We start from the raw sequence: 24197 nt of genomic DNA, 5'->3' as shown, positions 1-24197 counted from the left end.
CAATGAAAATCTTAGCATCTGCAACTCTGCCACCTCCAGCTCCGCCTCCTGTCCTTTCCTCAGTGCCACTGTCTCCAAACCATACAACATAGCTGGTCTCACAACCATCTTGTAAACCTTGTAACCTAGAGTTGTAAATCTTGTAAACTAGAGTTTCAGTGGCAATGTGTACTATTCACCGAGGATTAGGGAATATTTGCTATCACAGCATTGTAAAATGGTGACAGATGTACTCTTAGTTCCCCCTCGCTTCAGGGATGGTTGTTCCCTCTTCGCATATATGGTCTCTTTGACTCCCCATTCAAACCAGCGTTCCTCCCTATCAAGGATGTGCACATCCTTGTAATAGAAAGAATACATCTGTCGCCATCTTGTTGTCATCTGTGATTGCAAATATTCCCAAATCCTCTGGGATTAATACACATGGCACTTGTAACCCTAGTTAATGGTCATGTCCATATTTGCATATGAAACTGATTGTTGATTTCAGTCGTTATATCACTGTATTGTTTATAAGCTTGGAGATACCTGCAGTCAGTTTAGACTGAAGAGGTCACTAAGATGATTGATGAAACGTATCTGTCAATAAACGTTTCATCCAGATGAACTGATTTAACCTTCCTTGATTCTCTTAGCTGGAATATTGAGCATGCATAAAGACATTCCCTCTGTCGCTCTGCTTCCTCCTTCTCTCCTGTAACTCCTCCCTCCAAACCAGCTTTGTTCACGGGTATGATGCCCATTCCAACTGGCAGAATCTGTGTTAACGTTGATCATTTATGCATGTAAAGAATATTTTTTCCTCAGCAAATCTCTTAGTAACACCACATTGTTGTTGTAAAGTGCTGTTTTATTTATAAGTGAAGTATTTATAAAGATTTCCAAAGTATCGGGGGCACCTTTTGTGACGACCCTCTGTCCAAGATCCATATTAGGATGATTCTTCAATTAAGGGAGTTTTTCTGTCCCCAGGATAGATTTTCAAGAAAAAAAATAAAAACAAGTATTGTATTTGTTAGAGTTATGTTGGGTTAGCTATGAAAAAAATGAAAAAAGATTTGTGTTTCAGTGATGACATTTTAATGCCCTTTTCAGTATGTTGAAAATTCAAATGTGCCAGAATTTCACTGTTTTGAGCTTGTCCCCAACCCCGACTTTTTAACTTCCCCTCTATAATAAAGTAATAAAAAATAGTTAAATTCATTAAAGCTTTACTTTGCATTTTCTCATAATAATTTTAAAAATAAATTTCAAATTCATATGGTTTACACATGTGCAATTTGCACATTTTTATAGTTAAATATCACTGTCCCTCATATATCGATCATTGCCATCACACCGAACATTTTAGAGAGCAATAACATTTTTTCAAACAACAACAATGTGGTTGCCATGGAAATGAGAAGTGCCAGAGGTACATGACCAGTCATGGCAGAAGCATGACTTTTTCATGTCAACAAATGTAAGGAATTTGAAGATTTATATGTCCTGATCTGAGAGTATGTTTACTAGGCGTCATTACCAAACAAGTTACAAACTGAGTATTTTAGTTCAGAAATAAGAAATTTCACTTTATTCACGTATATTCATTGTATATTGTATGCTAACAGCTAGCCAACAGGTTAGGTTAGCAAGTCTAAGACTTAGACAACTTTTTCTCCAAAAAGTGAAAATTGTCATTACCATCACATTTTTCTGTTACAACTTTGAAAAAAGCATCATAATATCGAACTTATTTTGTAGCTATGCTAAGATATTTGTTCCAGACCACTTAATAGAGCCTCTGAAAAAGAAAAAAACAGATTTTAAAGAATTTTTTTTTTATTTCAAAAGCCAGAAGTGCCCCAAATTGAAGGATCACCCATTAATGCCATGAAGACGGTAAACAGTATCTCAGTTGTTAATACTATATGCATAAACAATTCAGCAAATCTTACTTTCACCTACATTGCTCGCAAAAAAAAAAACACTTTTTCCAACAACAGTGCTTTTTTGGGTGGGGGGGGGATTAGCTGCCCTGCATGTGCACATGACATGATTGACATTGAGACGCTCCTTAATGCTGACTGGTTGTTTTGTTCAGACCGGATGGATTTTTTTTTTTTTTTTTTTTGTGAATTAGAATACAATCCCAGGAGCAGCCAGAGAGACTGCATTTTTATGGTACATTTATGTGATGAATACCCATGAGTTTGTAATGGGAATTTTTCCAAATATGACAAAATGGTGTTTAAAGACAATTACTGCAGCTTTAAGGTTAGGGTTAGATGCTAAGTGAATAAATGTAGTCACTGGGGGTCCTCACAAGTATAGAAAAAAATGTGTGTGTGTGTCTATAGGTGTATGCCCCAACATGCATATTTACATGCCTTTGTGTGTTTTCCTGTCTCAGAAAGCAGATGTGGCAGTAGCCCCTCTTACCATCACTCTGGTACGTGAAGAAGTGATTGACTTCTCCAAACCCTTCATGTCCCTGGGCATCTCTATCATGATTAAGAAACCCACCAAATCCAAACCTGGCGTGTTCTCCTTCCTGGACCCCCTGGCCTATGAGATCTGGATGTGCATAGTGTTCGCCTATATTGGCGTCAGCGTTGTACTGTTCCTTGTTAGTCGCTTCAGTCCGTATGAGTGGCATGCTGAGGACTACGACGACACCGGGGACCCACAGACACCCACCCAAGGTTCAGCCTCCAATGGAGTCCAACAGGGCCTGACAATGGGCCAGCAGAACCCCAACCAGCAGAACCCTGAGCAGACCAATGAGTTTGGCATCTTCAACTCCCTCTGGTTTTCCCTCGGGGCCTTTATGCAGCAGGGCTGTGACATCTCACCACGGTAAGGAATTGAGAGGAGAGGTTTGGTTGTATTGCATCCAAAGTCCTTTAAGTAACTCCTTTTGGCTATTGTGACACAAAAACAAAACAAAACACTGAACTCCACATGCATCTCTTGCTGTCTATTCCCTCCAACCACTCAACATGTCGTTTTGTTGTCTTGTTTGAATCAGCTGGGATTTGTCTGTTGAGACTTTGTACTTGTAATAGGGAACGGATGAAATTTTGATAAGAACAGCAGAGGGAGTTTATGCTCTGGTCTTGTTACAGATTGTACTGTTTTTATTTGTTTCCATTCAGATACATCCGGCAATTGTTAAAACCTACCCTGAACTTTTAGGACAGTAAAAACTGGTCATTGTAACCAGGTGTGATATACTTGTAGATTTATTCCAAATTTCATCAACTGTCCCATATAATGACCTTGGAAAATCCTGTTGTGTTTAGGCCTAGCTGTTGTCACAAACTGGCTCAAAGTCAGTGACGAAAATGGGAGAAAAGGTACCCTGTTTTCTCTCAGAACAATCCATTTATATTAACTACTTAATAGTAAAATGGATTATAAGCACTGGGTTTGTTCATCAGTCATATCAGTGGTGTGTAAAGAGCATGGATGTGCGTATTGTATGGTGGAGGCCCTGTGGGGTGTGACACAATACCAAATAAGAAAAATGCAACTAGGTGGACATCTGTTGAGAGGAGAAGAGATGGTAGCTGTGTCTGGCTAGTGTATGGTGGGGAATGAGAAGCAGTTGGAATTTGTCATAGTTTAAAAGATTCATGTTAAAAGATTCTATCATCACACCATAAAATAATGTCTCCGCTGCATAGAGCTAATGTTAGTCAGTTAATTTGAAGTTCGGAGCTCAGGTCTAGAGGTTTGCTAACTTGTATTCATTGCTCGAACATGTCATCATTTTCACATTATCAATTAGTGTTTTATTGTTGGTAACGTTAGGATAAAATGCTCTCAAAAATAAGGAAAATTGATATCGGATCATCTTGATGCATGCTCAATAATCCAGGTAAGAAAATCAAAGAAGGTTGAATCAGTTCATCCGGATACAATGTTTATTGACAGATATGTTTCATCACTCTACTAAGTGACCTGTTCAGTCTAAACTGACAGGCACCCCTTATAAAAAAAAATACAGTTGAATAACGACAGAAACCAACGACCTGTTTCATATGCAAATATGGGTGTGACCATTAACTAGCGTTTCACTGGCCATGTGTACTAGTCTCAGAGGATTTGGGATTTTTTTGCAATTACAGCTCTTAACACCCCCCCCCCCCCCTTGGTTCAGAGATGGTTGTTCCCTCTTAACATAGATGGCCTCTTTGACTCCCTGTTCAAATCAGCATTCCTCCCTATCAAGGATGTGCACATCCTCATTCTTGAAAGAGTGGCCACTGGCCTGTAGATGGGTATACGTAGACTGCAGAGTCCTGGCCTGACGTGTTAACTCTCCGGTGTTGTGCCATTCTCTTGGCCAGCGTCTTTTTAGTTTCCCCAATATGTAAGTCATGGCAATCCTCCTGGCACTTAACAGTGGATGTGGGTATTTGTCCTGGTCGCTGCACTAGCGCCTCCTCTGGTCAGTCGGGGCACTCCCCCAAATTGGCAGAGAGGGGATGGAGCAGCGACCGGGATGGCTCAAAAAGAGCGGGATAATTGGCCAGATACAATTGGGGAGGGAAAATTGGGGGGAAAAATCCCATCTGCTCTTGTGGTTCAGACCAAAGATGGCAACCGAATCAAAGATGGTAACCAAAACATTACAGCTATCAAGCAGCTTCTTGGTTGAGCTAGCCCATTACTTAGTAATGTGAGTTTTTCTCCTTTTACTTCTGTTATACTGGCTTTCACTCTGTTTCTTCGCCCAACCTTGGCGTTGAGCTCTTTCTGTCAACCTGCGTGATTAGCTCACCACAGGATGAAGTTAGAGAAGTGGCTAAGTCACTGTTAGCTTTAGTGGCTTTTCAGCCCTTTTGGCTAGGGCCCCCCACATCCTCCCTCCCATGATGGTAGAGATGGTGCAGGTGGGCCCATCCTAGTTCTCCCTGAACTTCCGCTCATGGCTCGTCGCCCGCCATGGGTGCAGCTGTGTTGCACTCTCTCCCACCCTGAGCTAGACAGAACTCTGAGGATGAGCTATGCGCTATGGTTTTACCAATTAACCTCCTCCTTTCATTGGCATACTTCAGAACTCTCTCTCCATTCCTGCCGAAAGTGTGACTTTGGAGGAGGAAATAATAACTCTCCTCTGCCAGGGAGCCATAGTGACAGTTTCCCAGTCAGAGGCAAGGAAGGATTTTTTTCCCTCATATTTCCTGGTTCCCAAGAAATAAGGGGGCATGAGACCGATTCTGGACCTGTGCATCCTGAATGGCTACATTGATCAGAGACCATTTCGTATGCGGACAGTCAAGCTGCTGTTAGGAGTTTATCCAGCCAGGTGACTGGATGACTTCCATCGATATGACCGACATGTATTTCCACATCCCCCTTCTACATTGATCAGAGACCATTTCGTATGCGGACAGTCAAGCTGCTGTTAGGAGTTTATCCAGCCAGGTGACTGGATGACTTCCATCGATATGACCGACATGTATTTCCACATCCCCCTTCTGCCGTGCCATGGGAAGTTCCTGTATTTTACAGTGGGAGGACGGGTCTTTCAATACACGCATCTCAACGCATTCTCAACGCATCACGGCAGGAACCGAATGCCCATACAGCCTTTGTCATCCATCTTGTCATGAAGCTGAGCTTTGCTATCAACCCCACCAAGCGTGCCCTCCAGCCTAGCCAGCAGATGTCCTACCTCGGTCTGCTTCTGGACTCCCATGCTATGATGGTGCACCTGTCAGAGGAGCGTGCAGAAACATTTTTGTGGCTGACTTCAGAAGATGGTTCAGAAGGTGCTCCCCCACTTTGCTCCTCAACTGAGAGGGAAGCATGTCATGGTAAAGTCAGACAACACCACAGTGGTGGCTTACATGAACAGACAGGGGGGAATCAGATCCTCGGCCCTGCACAGGATTGATGGTCTCCATTCTGATATAGGCAAAATTTCATCTCCGCTCCTTAAAAGCTCGCCACACCCCGGGATCTCTCAATGTGAGGACAGACAGGATGTACAGAGGGGTCCGCTTCATTAGGAATGGAACCTCTCCCCAAACATAGCCAAACAAATCTGGCGATGGTTTGGATGACCAGTGGCCGACCTGTTTGCGAGCAAGGAGAATGCCAATTGCCCCCTTTGGTTCTCTCTAAGAGCAACCAACGTTCCCCTGTTGGGGTAGACACGTTAGCTCACCAAGCGTGGCCTCCCAGACTGCTGTATGGCATTTCGTTCCCTGCGGCTGATGATGCAGCTGCTTCACAGGATTTGGACACAACACCTATCGGTGATAGTTGTAGCGCCTGAGAGCCCAGGCACATCATGGTTCCCGGACGTAGTTCGACTGATAGTGGTGGGCCCGTGGCCAGTCCTGGACCTGCCCACAGTCCTGCAACAGGGAGAGGGTGCAATCTTCTCGCATCCAGTTCTGGGATGGCGCCTCATGGTTTGGAGGTTGAGAGGATGAGTTTGAGCAACATGGGCCTCCTGGACACAGTTGTCGCAGCTGTACAGAATGCGCGTGCTCCTCCCACCTTCGGGATTATTCAACGTTCTGGCAGGTTTTTACAGTCTGGTGTGAGGCCAGGGACCTCAACCCGCACTCCTGCTTTGCAGAATGTTCTGCAGTTCCGACAGGACCTGTTTGATTGTGGCCATGCTGCTTCAACGTTGGGAGTGTTTTCAGCAGCAATGACAGTGGGCCATGATGGATTTGGCTGCTTCACAGTCAGTAGCCACCTCTTCGTCAAGTGCTGCCTGTTGAGGGTCCACAGGCTGCGGCCCCCTACTTGACACTTTGTTCCTCAGTGGGACCTGCAGACGGTTCTGGACGGACTGACTGGTCCCCCTTTTGAGTGGCTAGGGCAGGCGGACTTGGAGTTGTTGTCTATCAAATGTCAATTCTCTTGGCCCTTACTTTGGCCAATGGAGTGGGGGATATTTGTGCCTTGTCGGTACATCCCTCCTGCATGTCTGTCAGTGACAACAAGGCGTCGGTGGAACTGAGCCCCAACCTGTACTTCCAGCAGAAAGTCGGCTGTGTCATGCCCTTGACGGGTTGTTGCAATACAGTATGAGACCCTCAGGGGGGGGCAGTGCTCGACCGTTCGACTACTGCTGTGTTTCAGTACGGTACGAGACCCTCAGAGGGGACAGTGCGCAACCATTGGACTGCTGCTGTGTAGGTTGTTGTTCTGGTTGGTGTCGGACTAGTGTCAGTTTGGCCCAGCTGGGAGTACACTCATCCCTAATGGCCTTCGCCTTACGTGAGGGTGGAGCATGAACAACATAGAAATAGTAGTTACCCTGGATGTAACTCCAGTTCAATAAATACGTGCATAGCTCTAACCGCTAGCCCAACTGGCCCCAGTCTTTGTTGCTGAGTTCAAAGGGAGACAAGCAGCGAAGATGCAGGGGGGTGGGGTGTTGTGAGGTGTAGTGTGACTCCTACCACGTGTTTGGGCGGTGAGAGAAAAGATCTGTCTCAGGGTGTCGAGGCTGAGCCTCCATGGGTAAACCAATAACAAAGCCCGTTAGAGGGCTACGCACGTACTCATAGAACTGGAGTTAATCCAGGGTAACTACTATTTCTCCGGTGCTTGGATTTAGACAAAAAAACCAGCTGAGGAGTTAGCACTCAATTGCAGTGCAAAACGGTTTTTCAAAGGTTTTGAATCACCGCAACCACGACATGTCCTTGATCATACAGTGATAACTGCACAAAAATTATTAGGCTGACAGACCCGGTAGTGTGCAAGATTAGCAGCAGATTAGGGGTTGCATGAGTGCATAATTTTACAACTCGAAACACTCTTTTCCTGAAAAACTCCAGTTCTCAAGTAGTTGCGGGGGTTGTGCAGGAGGTTTCTTGCATCATTTAAAAGACTATGCAATTATGATGGGGTTGGTCTCAGCACATACAGCAAAGCATAAGATTAATGATATGAAGATAACAGTTGGTCTTACCTTATGCAAAGGTGAAATATAGATGATACCAATGATATTTTAATGTTGTTCTACAATAGCCCAAGATAAAAAGTTCTGGCAACAAAGTGGGTTTTTTCACTAAGTGTTCTTATTGTGTTTAGAAATAGCAGTTTTTTGTAAATTTTTTGTAAATTTGGTGTCTGTCACCATCCTTCCTCTTGTTTACCAAGGGCTCTAACTAGCAACTGAGTGCGCACAAACTGGAAACTGAGTGCGCACAAGATGAGCAGAGATACACACACACACACACAGATAGAAAACCAGTGTTTTTCCTGTCATTATAAGAGTTTTGTACAGCGCCCAAGTCAACTGAACGGGAAATATGGGGGGAAAAAAATTAATATGCAGTGGTCAAGCTAAAAAAATCTCGCTAATAAAAACACATGTTGTCCATGGATGTGCAGCCTCCTAGGCCAGCGGTCGGGAACCTATGGCTCGCGAGCCATATATGGCTCTTCCGGTGACGGCATATGGCTCCCAGACAATTTTGAGTTGAAAATTATTTTTTTTTCAAAAAAATCAGTTTGGAACTGATTTTAAAATACATGTGATATTTCTTAATAATACTGTGTCATTTTAAAGTAAACAGAAATTAGTTTTGAAGATAAATTTCACGGGTCACCCGTGGGTCGGGTCGGGAACCAATGGCTCGCGAGCATGTCCGGGTCATTGTAAAGGTGAAGAAATCAATTTTATCAGATAGCCAACTAGTTTATCCGCTTCAACTCTTGTAACGGAAAAGATGGCGAAAAGAAAAAAAGACGATGATTACCGTGCATTCCAGGCTGCGTGGACAGAGGAATTTGCATTTGTGGAGAGAGCAGGATCTGCGGTATGTCTAATATGCAATGATAAAATTGCATCGATGAAACGGTCAAATATAAAGCGGCACTTCGATACGCACCATGCTTCATTTGCATCGAAATATCCAGCGGGGGACAGCAGGAAAAGGGCATGCGAGGAGCTACAGCGGAGAGTGCAGACGAGTCAGCAGCAACTACGTGTGTGGACCAAGCAAGGTGACGGGAATTCCGCTAGCTTTGCGGGGGCTTTGGCAATAGTACGGAATGGAAAGTCATTCACAGATGGCGAGTATGCCAAAACATTCATGCTTGATGTGGCCAATGAACTGTTTGATGACTTCCCAAATAAAGACAAGATAATCAAACGAATAAAAGACATGCCCCTGTCAGCAAGAACTGTGCACGATCGTAGCATCATGATGGCAAATCAAGTCGAGGAAACACAAATTAAGGACATAAACGCCGGGACATACTTTTCTCTCGCGTTAGATGAGTCAACAGACGTTAGCCATCTATCTCAGTGCAGTATCATTGCCAGGTATGCTGCAGGTGACACACTGCGTGAGGAAAGCTTGGCTGTTTTGCCAATGAAAGGGACAACAAGAGGAGAGGATTTATTCATGTCTTTCATGGAGTTTGCTAAAGAAAAAAAACTACCGATGGATAAACTTATTTCTGTCTGTACTGATGGTGCACCCTGTATGTTGGGGAAGAACAAAGGATTTGTAGCGCTTCTCCGTGAACATGAAAAGAGAGCCATCCTAAGTTTTCATTGCATCCTGCACCAGGAGGCGCTTTGCGCTCAGACGTGTGGCCAGGAGCTTGGCGAGGTGATGTCTCTGGTCATTCGAGTGGTCAACTTTATTGTTGCCCGAGCTTTAAATGATCGCCAGTTTAAAGCTCTGTTAGAAGAAGTTGGGAATCATTATCCCGGTCTGCTTTTACACAGCAACGTGCGTTGGTTGTCAAGGGGGAAGGTGCTCAGCCGTTTTGCAGCTTGCCTGAGTGAAATCCGGACTTTTCTTGAAATGAAAGGCGTCAAGCATCCTGAGCTAGACAATACTGACTGGCTCCTGCAGTTTCACTATCTCGTGGACATAACTGGCCATCTGAACCAGCTCAATGTGAAAATGCAAGGTATTGGAAATACAATCTCATCCCTTCAACAAGCAGTGTTTGCATTTGAAAGCAAGCTGGAAGTCTTTCTCAGGGACATTGAAACAGGTCGTCTTCTGCACTTTGAAAGACTGCAACAATTTAGAGATGCATGCTTAGCAAGTGACTCCACTCAACATCTGGATCTCCAGCAGCTAGCTGGCTTTACGTTCAATCTCCTGCAGTCATTCAAAGCACGTTTTGGAGAATTTCGTGCGCGCACTGGTCTTTTCAAGTTCATCACTCATCCACATGAGTGTGCAGTGGACAAAATCGACCTGACATGCATCCCCGGGGTCTCTATCGGAGACTTTGAGCTGGAAGTTGCTGACCTGAAGGCATCAGACATGTGGATGAGTAAGTTCAAGTCACTTAATGGAGAGTTGGAAAGTCTTGCGCGACAGCGAGCAGAGCTGGCGAGGGAACACAAGTGGACAGAAATTAAAAATCTTCAACCTGAAGACCAGCTGATTCTTAAAACTTGGAACGAGCTTCCTGTGACATACCACACAATGCAGCGTGTGAGTATTGCCGTATTGACTATGTTTGGCTCTACATATGCATGTGAACAGTCTTTCTCGCATATGAGGAACATTAAGACCAACCTACGCTCACGTTTAACTGATGGAAGCCTCAACGCCTGCATGAAGCTCAACCTCACCACGTATGAACCAGACTACAAGGCCATCAGCAAAACCATGCAGCACCAGAAGTCGCATTAAAAGTAAGACATATTTAATTTATTATACGTTAAAAATACTATATGGCTCTCAATGAAATATATTTAGAAATATTTGGCTTTTATGGCTCTCCCAGTCAAAAAGGTTCCCGACCCCTGTCCTAGGCAGATGGTTGACTCGGATTGGGAAGCACCAAAGAGCAGCATTGGTTGATCAAGATAGTGATTGAATGAAGAGGGGGAGCGGGGATAGCGAGAACAAATGTTTTTTCGAAGGTTTTGAATCACTGCAACCACGAAAGGTTTTTCATCATACAGGCATAACCAGTGTTGGGCAAGTTACTTTCAAAATGTAATGTATTACATATTACTAGTTACTTTCACTTGACAGTAATGTTACTTTACAATATTACCGTCTCTGTAATGTTACTGATTACACAACTTTTGCATTACTTCTACCAAAATAACTGCAGAAGTACAACTAGGCATTATGAAATGGAAGAGGGTAATGTTTCATAGTGGATATCCAAAGCACAGAAGCTCAAGTTTATTGCAGTTTATTACAAATCCAGTGTTGGGCAATATTGTAAAGCCTAATGAAGCCATAGACCTGAAACAGCTTATATTAACCGCTTATATTAACAATAGTGTGATAATGTAGAACAATTAAATAGCCTAGACCTTTATAAATAAACGAATGGCCTTGGACACAGGGATGGGCTAGCAGAAAAAGGATCAAAGTTTGATAAATTATGTTCTTGTCCTTTTTTTTTTTTGATGAACTGAAAGCAATTGGAGTATACTCATTTCAAAAAAAAAAAAGTAGTCTGACTGCAGCCCTCTCAGCCTTCAAATTTCGGCAACAGGAAATTCTTATTTTTTCTGGTGGCGCACTGGCGGAATTTGTGCGGTGTGGTTGAATTCTTAAAAAAAAACAAAAAAACAATAAATGCTTAATGTACGCCCTAAATACACCAGGTACGTCCACGGCGCAACACGTCTGCTGCAGCAGAATGTGTTCATTATAATCAACTGAAGCTGCGACACTGACCACGGAAGCTGCACGTAAATGCACAGATGCCCACTCTGCTGATCTGTGTTTTTATGTGGCAGGGTTTTTTTTAAAATTATTATTATTTCCTTTTTTTACATGCAGCTACATGGCCGTCCAACAGGAATACTATCTGTTTAAAAAATTATTAAAATAAATACCTCATTGTACCAGAGGCAATCCAATGCAACCTTGTGGGGTTTTTTTATCATTGCACATTAAAATAAATGAATATGTATCAATGAGCCTGTATTTAAAATTATCTAGTTAATTAATTCAGTACGAGTTAAAGCATTTGCCATGTAACTTACCCATTTTCCAAAGTAGCCCACTTGAAATCTCCTCAGAATACTCCTCAGAAAACAAGACTGTCAGGCAACCACATGAAACAGACACAGTTGGTGTAGCAGGTCAACAAAACTAGGTTAAAACCTAGTATATGGCTGGACCGTGATGACATTTAAAAAGTGATTGTTTTGATATCAGTTTTGTGAACAGTGGCTGTACTGGACAGCATTTTCAAACCCTGATTATCTATACAGTTAAACTGTGCCAATTTATTTTTTATGTGGAATAATTACCTGGCTACAGTCACTGCTGCCATGATCACTGGGCATGACACCCCTTATAAATTCATGTTGGTTACCACCAATTGTCTGAAGATGCCAATAATTTTCGCTCTTAACTGCATGTGGCTGTTAACGCTGATTTTTGTGAATTGGACTTATTTTCAAGAAGGCATCTCAGTAGTATCCACTAGCAGCAATATATTATGTTCATTAGCATGTGAACCACTGCACTGATTCATGGCCAATAGGGAAACTCCCACTTCCGTATTTACCAGCAACCTCGTTGGTCAGCTGACCAATCGTATAACTTCACTGACATCGTTGGTCACCGCTAGCTGGCACCCTCATTGGTCACCTGATAGGAACATTTGCATTTGTAGGGCTGGCCCCGCTGGCTGGTCCAGCCAAAAATCCCACTCCGCCCCGCCTACATAACGTGCCACGTCCGTGCCTGGTGTATTTCTGGTGGTAATATGTTATTTGACATAGTAACTGTAATAACATTACCAAAATCCTGTTAGAAATTAGTTATATTACTTTGTTACTGCTAAAAGTAATATATTACTGTAACACGTTACCCCCAACACTGGTCATAACTGCACAAAAATGTTAGGCTGATAGGTCCAGTAGTTTGCAAGATTAGCCATGGAGACACACACACACTTCACATTGGTAGTCCAACAAATGTTTCAAAAATGTCCCTACCAGTGTTGAGACCAAACCCATGCCCTTGATTCTTGGTAGTAGCCAAATCAGGTGCACAGCACGAGGCATAATGACCCTCTCTTCTCTGCCTGCCAGGCCCATGCAAAAGCAGATTAATGTAAACTGGAACGAACAGAGTGGAAGTCGTCACAATGAACACCAAAAGAATAAAGTTATATAGTATGAAGGCAGTTATAGACATGATATGTTTTTCATCTTGTAGATCTCCGCTACAGTGGTAAAACATATCAATACGCTTTATGTGAGCATGAGATTGTCAAACCTATTAGGACTGTAGGTTAGAACCAGGCACTTGAGGGTCTTTTTTGAGGATCCTAGTGCAGATATTGAGTGCTATGTGTTGTTCCCCCTCGAGTGCTCTCATGAGCTGTGGTATGGAACCACTTGCAAAAGGTCACCAATTAAAAATCTCATTAAAGTGTCTGAAATTAGAGACATGAGAGGTTGACTTTCTGAGCTTTCCACAGGGACCTGAGGGTAGATAGCAATGGAGAATATCACTATTATCAACCTTCGCTTTGAAACAGTGGAGGTTTCTCTTTAAACATTTGGTTGTGTGGGTATGTACTTAATTTGTGCAGCAGAGAATAAATTATATGATCAACTGACATTAAACAAATAGCTAAATAATATTTTTTTACAACTTTAGAATTTTATTCCATTCCATCCATTCCATTATCCAAACAACTTATCCTGATGTCAGGGTCGCGGGGATGCTTAAACCTATCCCAGCAGTCATTGGGCAGCAGGTGGGGAGACACCCTGGACAGGCCGCCAGGCCATCACAGGACAAAGAGAACATAAACATAAACCAAAAAGCAATTATAAAAAATTTAACTGGGGACAATGGAAAAAAAAATATGTTCAAGGCATTGTATATTTTCAAAGTCTTAATGGCTTTTTTGTTTTTAACATTTCACAGATTTAAAATAATACTTAAGTTCCATCTTAAATTGAACAATATGTGGTCTTTTACTTGACCATCTTCATTTGTGAATATAAAATTTACCATATAAAATAAAGAGATTTAAGAAATGTTTACTTTAACTGAACTTTATATGATTAACTTTAAAATGTAATTTTTACAAATTTAAAATTTAGAGTTTAGATGGGCAGGCTTGCAATTACATGTTGTCAGTTTCAATGCCTGGACCAACAGGAGAGGACTAAGATCAAATTGGGCAGGTCCCAGATAGAGTTGCTGTAATATTTTGAAGTTTTTTTTTTTACACAGGACAGTGCGAGTGAGTCAGCGTCCTTCGATGATTGGCAGAAGGCTAACGAAATTATTACAATCTGTCACTCTCATTTACCTTTCTCCTCGTGACATTTACAAAATGTATTTTCACCAGGCTCTTATCTCAGAGAAGGGTCATCACTTCTGCACCTGAAACATTGCATGTTGCATGTACAGCATGCACTCAGTAGATCATCCATCCATCCATTATCCGAACTGCTTATCCTGCTCTCAGGGTCGTTGGGATGCTGGAGCCTATCCCAGCAGTCATTGGGCGGCAGGCAGATAGACACCCTAGACAGGCCGCCAGGCCATCACAGGGTCCACACACACACACACACACAAACACACCAAGGGACAATTTAGTACGGCCGATTCACCTGACCTACATGTCTTTGGATGGTGGGAGGAAACCGGAGCACCCGGAGGAAACCCACACAGACACGGAGAACATGCAAACTCCACACAGAGGACGACCCGGGATGACCCCCCAAGGTTGGACTACCCCGGGGCTTAAACCCAAGACCTTCTTGCTGTGAGGTGACCGCACTAATCACTGTGCCACCATGCCGTCCTCAGTAGAACATGATGTGCCAAATTAATCTCAGCTGCCATTGGGTTTTACCTGACATTTACCATCCTTTGCTTGGATACTACCCATGTGCCTTCATGGGAAGGTAAACCCTACCTAGTATGTACTGTTTTCTTACAGCCATGCACCTGCAAGAACTACTGATTTGCTTCTATGACTTTCAGAAATCGATTGTCACTCACTAGACATCCACAAATGGACCCTTTCCTATGTTTTCAATTTGTGTGTGTGTGTGTGTGTGTGTGTGTGTGTGTGTGTGTGTGTGTGTGTGTGTGTATGTGTGTGTGTGCGCGTGTGCACCTAAATACATGCCTGTTTGTATTGTCCTCTTGGGTAGAAGCAAATCTCTCCAGACTCTCTAAGTGGAACCAGTAATGGCCCACATTCAGGCAGACAAAACACTGGAGGTTGTTCTTACAGCTTACATTGCTGTCCACAGTGTGGTGATCAGCATGGCAGAGTCAGCTCTGTTATGTCTTGACAAGGAACACGGTGAATGTTTCACCCCTCTGAATTCTGCCCTGAAGGAATCATAACTCCCTTGGAAATTGGGGTGACCTAGTTGCTCTAGTTAGCGCAGCAAGAACTCACACATGGAGGTGTGTGTTGATGGAGGCGGTAAGCATTATGTGTGTGTTGTGTGTGCATGTCTAAGTGAGTGTGTGTGTGTATATGTGGGGTGACAGGATATTTTAGCATTATAAACTCCACCACCACCATTAAGACAGCAGTTCACAGTAGTGTTTTGTCAGAAGTCGTGTTGTGTTTTTCTGTGAACAGAGGAAGAGCATGGCAATTTTTTTTTTATTTCATTTTTATTTGAAAAGGACAATATCAAAGAATATGCAAATAACCAGGGTATATTTTACAAGAAGCCAAAAGAAGCCATTTTCCATTATATATATATATATATATATATATCATTTTTTTCCGAAACCGTCAATGGTGTTGTGAGTACTCAACTAATGAGGAGCGGAATATCAACATGGATACAGGTAAAATGATTTTAATACATTGCAGTACAGGCCTGTTTCGTGCGTCTCGCACTCATCAGCTGCTAAAGTCTCTCTCTCTCTCTCTCTCTCTCTCTCTCTCTCTCTCTCTCTCTCTCTCTCTATATATATATATATATATATACGCTATATACGTATATATATATATATATATAAATGTATTAAAATGTATTAAAACTTTTTTCCTGTATCTGTTGATATATATACACTACCGTTCAAAAGTTTGGGATCACCCAAACAATTTCGTGTTTTCCATGAAACGTCACACTTATTCACCACCATATGTTGTGAAATGAATAGAAAATAGAGTCAAGACATTGACAAGGTTAGAAATAATGATTTTTATTTGAAATAAGATTTTTTTTACATCAAACTTTGCTTTCGTCAAAGAATCCTCCATTTGCAGCAATTACAGCATTGCAGACCTTTGGCATTCTAGCTGTTAATTTGTTGAGGTAATCTGGAGAAATTGCACCCCGCGCTTCCAGAAGCAGCTCCCACAAGTTGGATTGGTTGGATGGGCACTTCTTTGAGCAGATTGAGTTTCTGGAGCATCACATTTGTGGGGTCAATTAAACGCTCAAAATGGCCAGAAAAAGAGAACTTTCATCTGAAACTCGACAGTCTATTCTTGTTCTTAGAAATGAAGGCTTATTGTTGAGCAATATGATGAACAGCAATGACAACGGGGGGAGTAAAAATGCTACCTCAAAGGTAGGGATATGTAATTAAATAAAACTGTGTGAGTGTGTGTGTGTGTGTGCATGTACTGTGCTTGCATGCATATCTGTGTATGTGTACTGTTGTATACGTGTATGTGTACATGGCTATTCACTTTAAAATATAGGTGCCATATGTGGTATATACGTGAGTATATACCACATACGGCATATATTATGCATATTATATACGGTGCAATGCAGGCTGGGCGGCAGGCAAAGGCGGGGACTGGGGTGTGCCGACTTCCGGCATCGCAGACTGGTCCAGGAGGACCAATGGGGAGGAGACCCCAGGATAGACCCAGAACTTGCTGGAGGGACTACATGCCCATTCTGACCTGGGAACGCCTTGGGATCCCCCAGGAGGAACTGGAGGGCGTTGCTCGGGAGAGGGACATCTGGAGTGCCCTATTTAGCTTGCTGCCACCGCGACCCAAGCGGCTGATGATGATTTTATATATATACACTACCGTTCAAAAGTTTGGGATCACCCAAACAATTTTGTGTTTTCCATGAAAAGTCACACTTATTCACCACCATATGTTGTGAAATGAATAGAAAATAGAGTCAAGACATTGACAAGGTTAGAAATAATGATTTGTATTTGAAATAAGATTTTTTTTACATCAAACTTTGCTTTCGTCAAAGAATCCTCCATTTGCAGCAATTACAGCATTGCAGACCTTTGGCATTCTAGCTGTTAATTTGTTGAGGTAATCTGGAGAAATTGCACCCCACGCTTCCAGAAGCAGCTCCCACAAGTTGGATTGGTTGGATGGGCACTTCTTTGAGCAGATTGAGTTTCTGGAGCATCACATTTGTGGGGTCAATTAAACGCTCAAAATGGCCAGAAAAAGAGAACTTTCATCTGAAACTCGACAGTCTATTCTTGTTCTTAGAAATGAAGGCTATTCCATGCGAGAAATTGCTAAGAAATTGAAGATTTCCTACACCGGTGTGTACTACTCCCTTCAGAGGACAGCACAAACAGGCTCTAACAGGTACTATTTAATGAAGATGCCAGTTGGGGACCTGTGAGGCGTCTGTTTCTCAAACTAGAGACTCTAATGTACTTATCTTCTTGCTCAGTTGTGCAACGCGGCCTCCCACTTCTTTTTCTACTCTGGTTAGAGCCTGTTTGTGCTGTCCTCTGAAGGGAGTAGTACACACCGGTGTAGGAAATCTTCAATTTCTTAGCAATTTCTCGCATGGAATAGCCTTCATTTCTAAGAACAAGAATAGACTGTCGAGTTTCAGATGAAAGTTCTCTTTTTCTGGCCATTTTGAGCGTTTAATTGACCCCACAAATGTGATGCTCCACAAAACTCAATCTGCTCAAAGAAGTGCCCATCCAACCAATCCAACTTGTGGGAGCTGCTTCTGGAAGCGTGGGGTGCAATTTCTCCAGATTACCTCAACAAATTAACAGCTAGAATGCCAAAGGTCTGCAATGCTGTAATTGCTGCAAATGGAGGATTCTTTGACGAAAGCAAAGTTTGATGTAAAAAAAATCTTATTTCAAATACAAATCATTATTTCTAACCTTGTCAATGTCTTGACTCTATTTTCTATTCATTTCACAACATATGGTGGTGAATAAGTGTGACTTTTCATGGAAAACACAAAATTGTTTGGGTGATCCCAAACTTTTGAACGGTAGTGTATAAATGGAAAATGGCTATTATTTTCCATTTCATAAAATGGAACAGAGAAAGCAATCACCCGCCCTCCATTTTGAAAAATATTCCATTAAGCATAAACAAAAGATGCTCATGTTTATCATCCAGAGAAGCCATCTTTAATGAAGCAGCCCCCCCATACCAGGAAGCCTTACAAACATGTGGATATGATTTCAGACCTAAGTACAATCCACCAGTGACAGCGACAGCCAGCAAAAAAAAAAAAAAACAGCAGAAGGCGGAACATCACCTGGTATAATCCTCCCTACACGACACCGTGGCCTCTAATATTGGAAAACAAATTTTCAAGCTTTTGGATGAGTGCATTACCCCAGACCATCCATTGAGAAAAATATTCAACAGAAATACAGTCAAAATTAGCTACAGCTGCATGTCAAATGTTCAGCAGGTTATTTCATCCCACAATACAAGCGTCATGGCCAAGGCACAGACCCCCTCACCGCAACCAAGCACCTCCAACTGCAAATGCCGTGTTAAGGCATCGTGTCCTCTTGAAGGAAAATGCCAGATAGAGGGAGTCATCTACCAGGCACCAGGCATCGGTGACAAGAGAAGACAACTGCAATGTGGACACTTATGTGGGATTAACAGAGGACCATTTTAAAATTAGGTTTAATGCCCATATGAGTAGCTTCAGAAATGAGCATGCAAAAAATGCAACGGCCTTAAGCCGCCACATTTGGTCATTGGTAGACTTTGATATCAGTTATTCCGTCTCATGGAGAATCCAAAGAGTAGTGCATATTCAGTTAGAGGTAAAAGATGTAACCTGTGCTTGGCAGAAAAGTATTTTATTATTTGCAGACCTGATATGTCCACCTTGAATAATAGAAACGAATTGGCCCCCAGCTGTAGACACCGGAAACATATTTCCTTTGTAACTATAAGTAAAACATCTTCATTATTCCTCCCCATTAGATGATACACATATGACAGTTTTTAGAGTTTTTTTATATTTAAAAAAAAAATTTTTTTTAATTATTTTTACTGCCTGTCCTTCCAACTGTTCCCCAACACCACCCCACTAGATAATTCACATAAATTACCTTGTTATATTTTGAATGTACGCCATTTCAATGGTGCCCTGGCTCCTAAATGCTTTTCAAAACAAGCCCCAGTCCCTTAACCCATTGGCTGTAATGTTTTCTACCCCTCCATTGGTTGCTGTGCATCATAAGTACCTACCCCATTGTTTGTTATAGACTAAATGTTTCCTCATCTGATTGGTTGCTGTCCAACCAAAATAAGGGGCCTGACACTGAGCAGCGTAAACTGTATGATTATTTGTTTAACCACATTAGCAGCTGATGAGTGCATGACAAATGAAACAGGCCTGTACTGCAATGTATTAATTTTTTTTTCTGTATCTGTGTTGGTATATATATATATATATATATATATATATATATATATATATATATATACATATATATATATACATATACACACACACAATAAAAGAGAGCGTGAGCCATAATTCAGACTTCAAGTACATTTCTAGTCATCCATTTTCACCTCCTAAAAAAGTATATCTACCTCTATATACAGTCATGCTTATATAGGTGTTAATATCTACTCAGATACATATCAGCACTCACCTACATACCCACATATACACAGCATATAAATACTTGCCCTTTTACTTTTATCCATCATCAAATTTCCAATTTTACCCTCTTCCACCTTCTGTTAGAAATGCAACTATATACCGTAGAACCAAATGGAGCTTACCTTTCTGCTATTTCTATCATGAGGAGGAAAAAAGACAAATATTAAACTTAAATGAAATCATAGAAAGTCTGCTTGCATTGGATTGGGGTTATAAATTCAATCCATTTATACCAAATTTGATTGAACTTACCTTTTTTTGGTCTTCGGAGAATAAGTCAACTTTTTAGTTTTAAATATTTCAAAAGTGGTTTCAAACCAATCTTCTAATGTAGTTGGTATTAGGTTTAGCCACTTTCTAGCAATTGATTTTGTACTTGCTGCCAAGAAGGCCTGCAGCAGCTTTATAGCTTTCCAGTGTTTCAAAAACAAAACATGATCTAGGTAAAGTGTCTCCAAATTCAGAGGTATTTGAATCTTGGATACTGTGGTCCTTGTGAAACATAATTTTGTTCCTTTGTATGTATGAGACATGCATATGAGGCAGTGACAATAAAAGTAGTCTAAGTCTAAGGCTAAGTATGTACTTAATGTTTTGTGAAAGCATTTCCAATATAAACTCATTTTAGGGCAGTCCCAAAATACATGAAAATGATTTGAATCCATAGATCCACATTGTCTCCAACAAGCCCAGTTTGTGTTCTTATATTTTTCCTGGTGTGGAGTCTTAAAATATCTTATAGCATTTTTCCAGCAATGTACTCTCCTATCTAGAGAGTTAGTTGAGGACCACTGCAAGCTGCAGACTCTCCCCCAAGCCTCCTCAGAAAGTACCATTCCGGCCTCTTTTTCCCACTTTTCTTTGATAATACAGGGTGTTTTAATTTTTAGCAAGAAAGAGAGCATTGTTCAATCTAGAGATGGGCTTACTTGGTATTGAACTGAAAGCCAATTTCAGGATTTTCAAAAATTTAGATTCTGCTATTGATTGGTCAGTAGATCTACAATTCTGCTTAAAATATGTCGCACTTGAGGTATCTAAAAAAAAAGTCGTGCTCTAGGCCATGTTTGTCCTGCAGGGATTGAAAACTTTGTAGTGCACGTTTGTGTGTAAAAGAAATATAGGTTGTAAGTCCTTTCCTTATCCAGAATTCAAGTCTCTTATCTCATCTGTTGGGAAAAAATATGTACCATAAGCACACCATCTAAAGAGTTTTAACATATATTGGATTTACATGAATCAACCAACTTCTGACATGTTTTAATGTGAGATTGAGCCAGGTTTTTTTTTTTGTCTCTTCCAACTGGGCTGCCAGTTCCCTATCTGCAATTGTGGCATGTAGAGGAAAATTAGTAATCATTCCAAATTCTAATTCCTTCCATCTAGCATTGTATTCCCTATTACACCAGTATAATAACAGGGTCAGTTGTGAAGTGTAAAATTAGTTTCTTAAACAAGGAAGTGCCATTCCTCCTCTTTCTTTCCCTAATTGTAAAGTATGAAAATAAATTGGGTTTTTTTTTCCCTTGCCAGATAAAGTGGGAAATCCATTTGTCCCGTTCCCTAAATTAATTGTAATTTACCTTTACTGGTAGATCCCAAAAGAAATAAAATAGCCGGGGTAGAATGTTCATTTTGATTGTATTTATTATTGAATTCAGACTTGAGAAGGCGATAAGATTCCATCTATGCAAATCTGCTTTTATCTTTGAGGATTATGGCTCATAATTTACTTGTGATAATTTTTAGAGGCCCTTTGGCAGGATTATTCCTAAATATTTAGGTGAATCAGCTTCCCACAGGAGATCGAATTTATCCTGCAGGCCCATTGGAGCATCAAAATTTAGAGTCATAATCTGTGTTTTCAATATGTTGAGTTTATAACCTGATATTTTCCCGAACTCTACCAGCTGTGTCATCAGTTCTATAAATTATTTTCAGGCTTGCTCAACTAGAACATCATCTGCGAATAGGGCCACTTTCTATTCATTACCTGCTACCTTGATGCCTTTGACAACATCACTCTGTCTTGTGAATTGGGCCAGCAGTTTAATACATAATTCAAAGAGAAGAGGAGAAATTGGGCAGCCCTATCTGGAACCTCCCTCCAAAACAAGAGTCGCAAAGGTCCCCATTGTTTTTTATCTGAATTCTAGGCCTGTCATATAAAGTCTGAATTACTCTAATAAGTCTATCTTTAAAACCAATTTTGTCCAACACTTTATACCAAAATACCTATCTAACTGAATTCTTTTTTTTCTTCTTTTTTTAGTAATCTGTTCTAGTATATACGGTGGTGCTTGAAAGTTTGTGAATCCTTTAGAATTTTCTATATTTCTGCATAAGTATGACTTAAAACATCATCAGATTTTCACTCAAGTCTTAAAAGTAAATAAAGAGAACCCAATTAAACAAATGAGACATACATATTATACTTGGTCATTTATTTATTGAGGAAAATGATCCAATATTACATATCTGTGAATGGCAAAAGTATGTGAACCTTTGCTTTCAGTATCTGGTATGACCCCCCTTGTGCAGCAATAACTGCAACTAAACATTTCTGGTAACTGCTGATCAGTCCTGCACATCAGCTTGGAGGAATTTTAGCCCATTCCTCCATACAGAATAGCTTCAACTCTGGGATTTTGGTGGGACTTGGCCATTCCAAAACATTAACTTTATTCTTCTTTAACCGTTCCTTGTTAAAACGGCTTGTGTGCTTAGGGTTGTCTTGCTGCATGACCCACATTCTCTTGAGATTCAGTTCACGGACAGATGTCCTGACATTTTCCTTAAGAATTCACTGGTATAATTTCAGAATTCATTGTTCTATCAATGATGGCAAGCCGTTCTGGCACAGATGCAGCGAAACAGGCCCAAACCATGATACTGCCACCATCATATTTCCCAGATGGGATAAGGGTCTTATGCTGGAATGCAGTGTTTTCCTTTCTCCAAACATAATGCCTCCCATTTAAACCAGAATGTTCTATTTTGGTCTTATCCGTACACAAAACATTTTTCCAATAGCCTTCTGGCTTGTTCACATGATCTTTAGCAAACTGCAGATGGGTAGCAATGTTCTTTTTGAAGAAAAACGGCTTTCTCCTTGCGACCCTGCCATGCACACCATTGTTGTTCAGTGTTCTCCTGATGATGGACTCATGAACATTAACATTAGCCAATGTGAGAGAGGCCTTTAGTTGCTTAGAAGTTACCCTGAGTTCCTTTGTGACCTGGCCGACTATTAAACGCCTTGCTCTTGAAGTGATCTTTGATGGTCGACCATTTCTGGGGAGAGTAACAATGGTCTTGAATTTCCTCTATTTGTATGCAATCTGTCTGACTGGATTGGTGGAGCCCGAACTCTTTAGATATGGTTTTGTAACCTTTTCCAGCCTGATTAGCATCAACAACGCTTTTTCTGAGGTCCTCAGAAATCTCCTTTGTTCTTGCCATGATACACTTCCACAAACATGTTGTGAAGATCAGACTTTGATAGATCCCTGTTCTTTAAATAAAACAGGGTGCCCACTCACACCTGATTGTCATCCCATTGATTGAATACACCTGACTCTAATTTCACCTTCAAATTACTGCTAATCCTAGAGGTTCACATACGTTTGCCACTCACAGATATGTAATATTGGACCATTTTCCTCACTAAATAAATGACCAAGTATAATATTTTTGTCTCATTTGTTTAATTGGGTTTCTTTATCTACTTTTAGGACTTGTGTGAAAATCTGATGATGTTTTAGGTCAAATTTTGCAGAAATATAGAAAATTCTGAAGGGTTCACAAACTTTCAAGCACCACTGTAATGTCCTTCTTAAGTTGTCCTGGGTGTATCTTTGCTAAATAAATCCAGTGTGATCTAAATGGGTGAGGTCTGGTAAACACTTTTCCGGTCTGAGCTAAAATAGATATTAATCATTTGTTATCCGGATTGAGAACACTGACAGGCTTATAATTGCTGCATTCTGGTTTAGCTTAGCCCTCCTTGGGGATAACTGAAATGATCACCTCCCTCTAGGAAGGTGGAATATCTCCGTTTTGTTAGAGAAAATTAAAATGTTTAAGTAATAAAGGAGCTAAATGCGGCTTCTGAGATTTGTACCACTCCGTGGTAAAATCATCTGAGCCTGAGGACTTGCGAACCTTTAATTTTTCAAATGGCTGAGTTCATTCTTTAGCAGAGACTGGTTGTAATAAACATTCATTTTGTGAGTTTCTAATGATTAGTCGACACGTACATGGGTATTTCTGAAACTTAGCTTTTTCTGTGTTTTGGCCTTTCATCCACACGCAAACTGCATTTTAGGTCACTGAAAACAGACCTTTTGGAAAACTCCTTCCAGGGTGAAGATTTTCAGAAACTCTGTTTTCA

General features: G+C 41.2%; 1 protein-coding gene across 5 annotated transcripts in view; it reads left to right on the top strand.

Annotated features, from left to right (window-relative positions):
* Positions 1-24197, top strand: part of gria1a (glutamate receptor, ionotropic, AMPA 1a) — a 110867-nt gene that overhangs the window by 27319 nt on the left and 59351 nt on the right. For 2 of the 5 annotated variants that reach the window (XM_056273314.1, XM_056273304.1), the window contains exons 9-10: positions 2393-2701; positions 2759-2838. In XM_056273314.1, coding sequence (XP_056129289.1) covers positions 2393-2701; positions 2759-2838 — 389 coding nt within the window. Of the gene's footprint in view, positions 1-2392; positions 2839-24197 lie in introns of all 5 variants that reach the window. The other 3 variants (XM_056273296.1, XM_056273285.1, XM_056273323.1) reach the window with 2 other exon arrangements.

Source organism: Lampris incognitus, chromosome 1 (genome assembly GCF_029633865.1).
Source record: "Lampris incognitus isolate fLamInc1 chromosome 1, fLamInc1.hap2, whole genome shotgun sequence".
Taxonomy (NCBI): Eukaryota; Metazoa; Chordata; class Actinopteri; order Lampriformes; family Lampridae; genus Lampris; species Lampris incognitus.
Note: the sequence above shows the minus strand (reverse complement) of the source record. Positions and strands in the feature narration are given on the sequence as shown.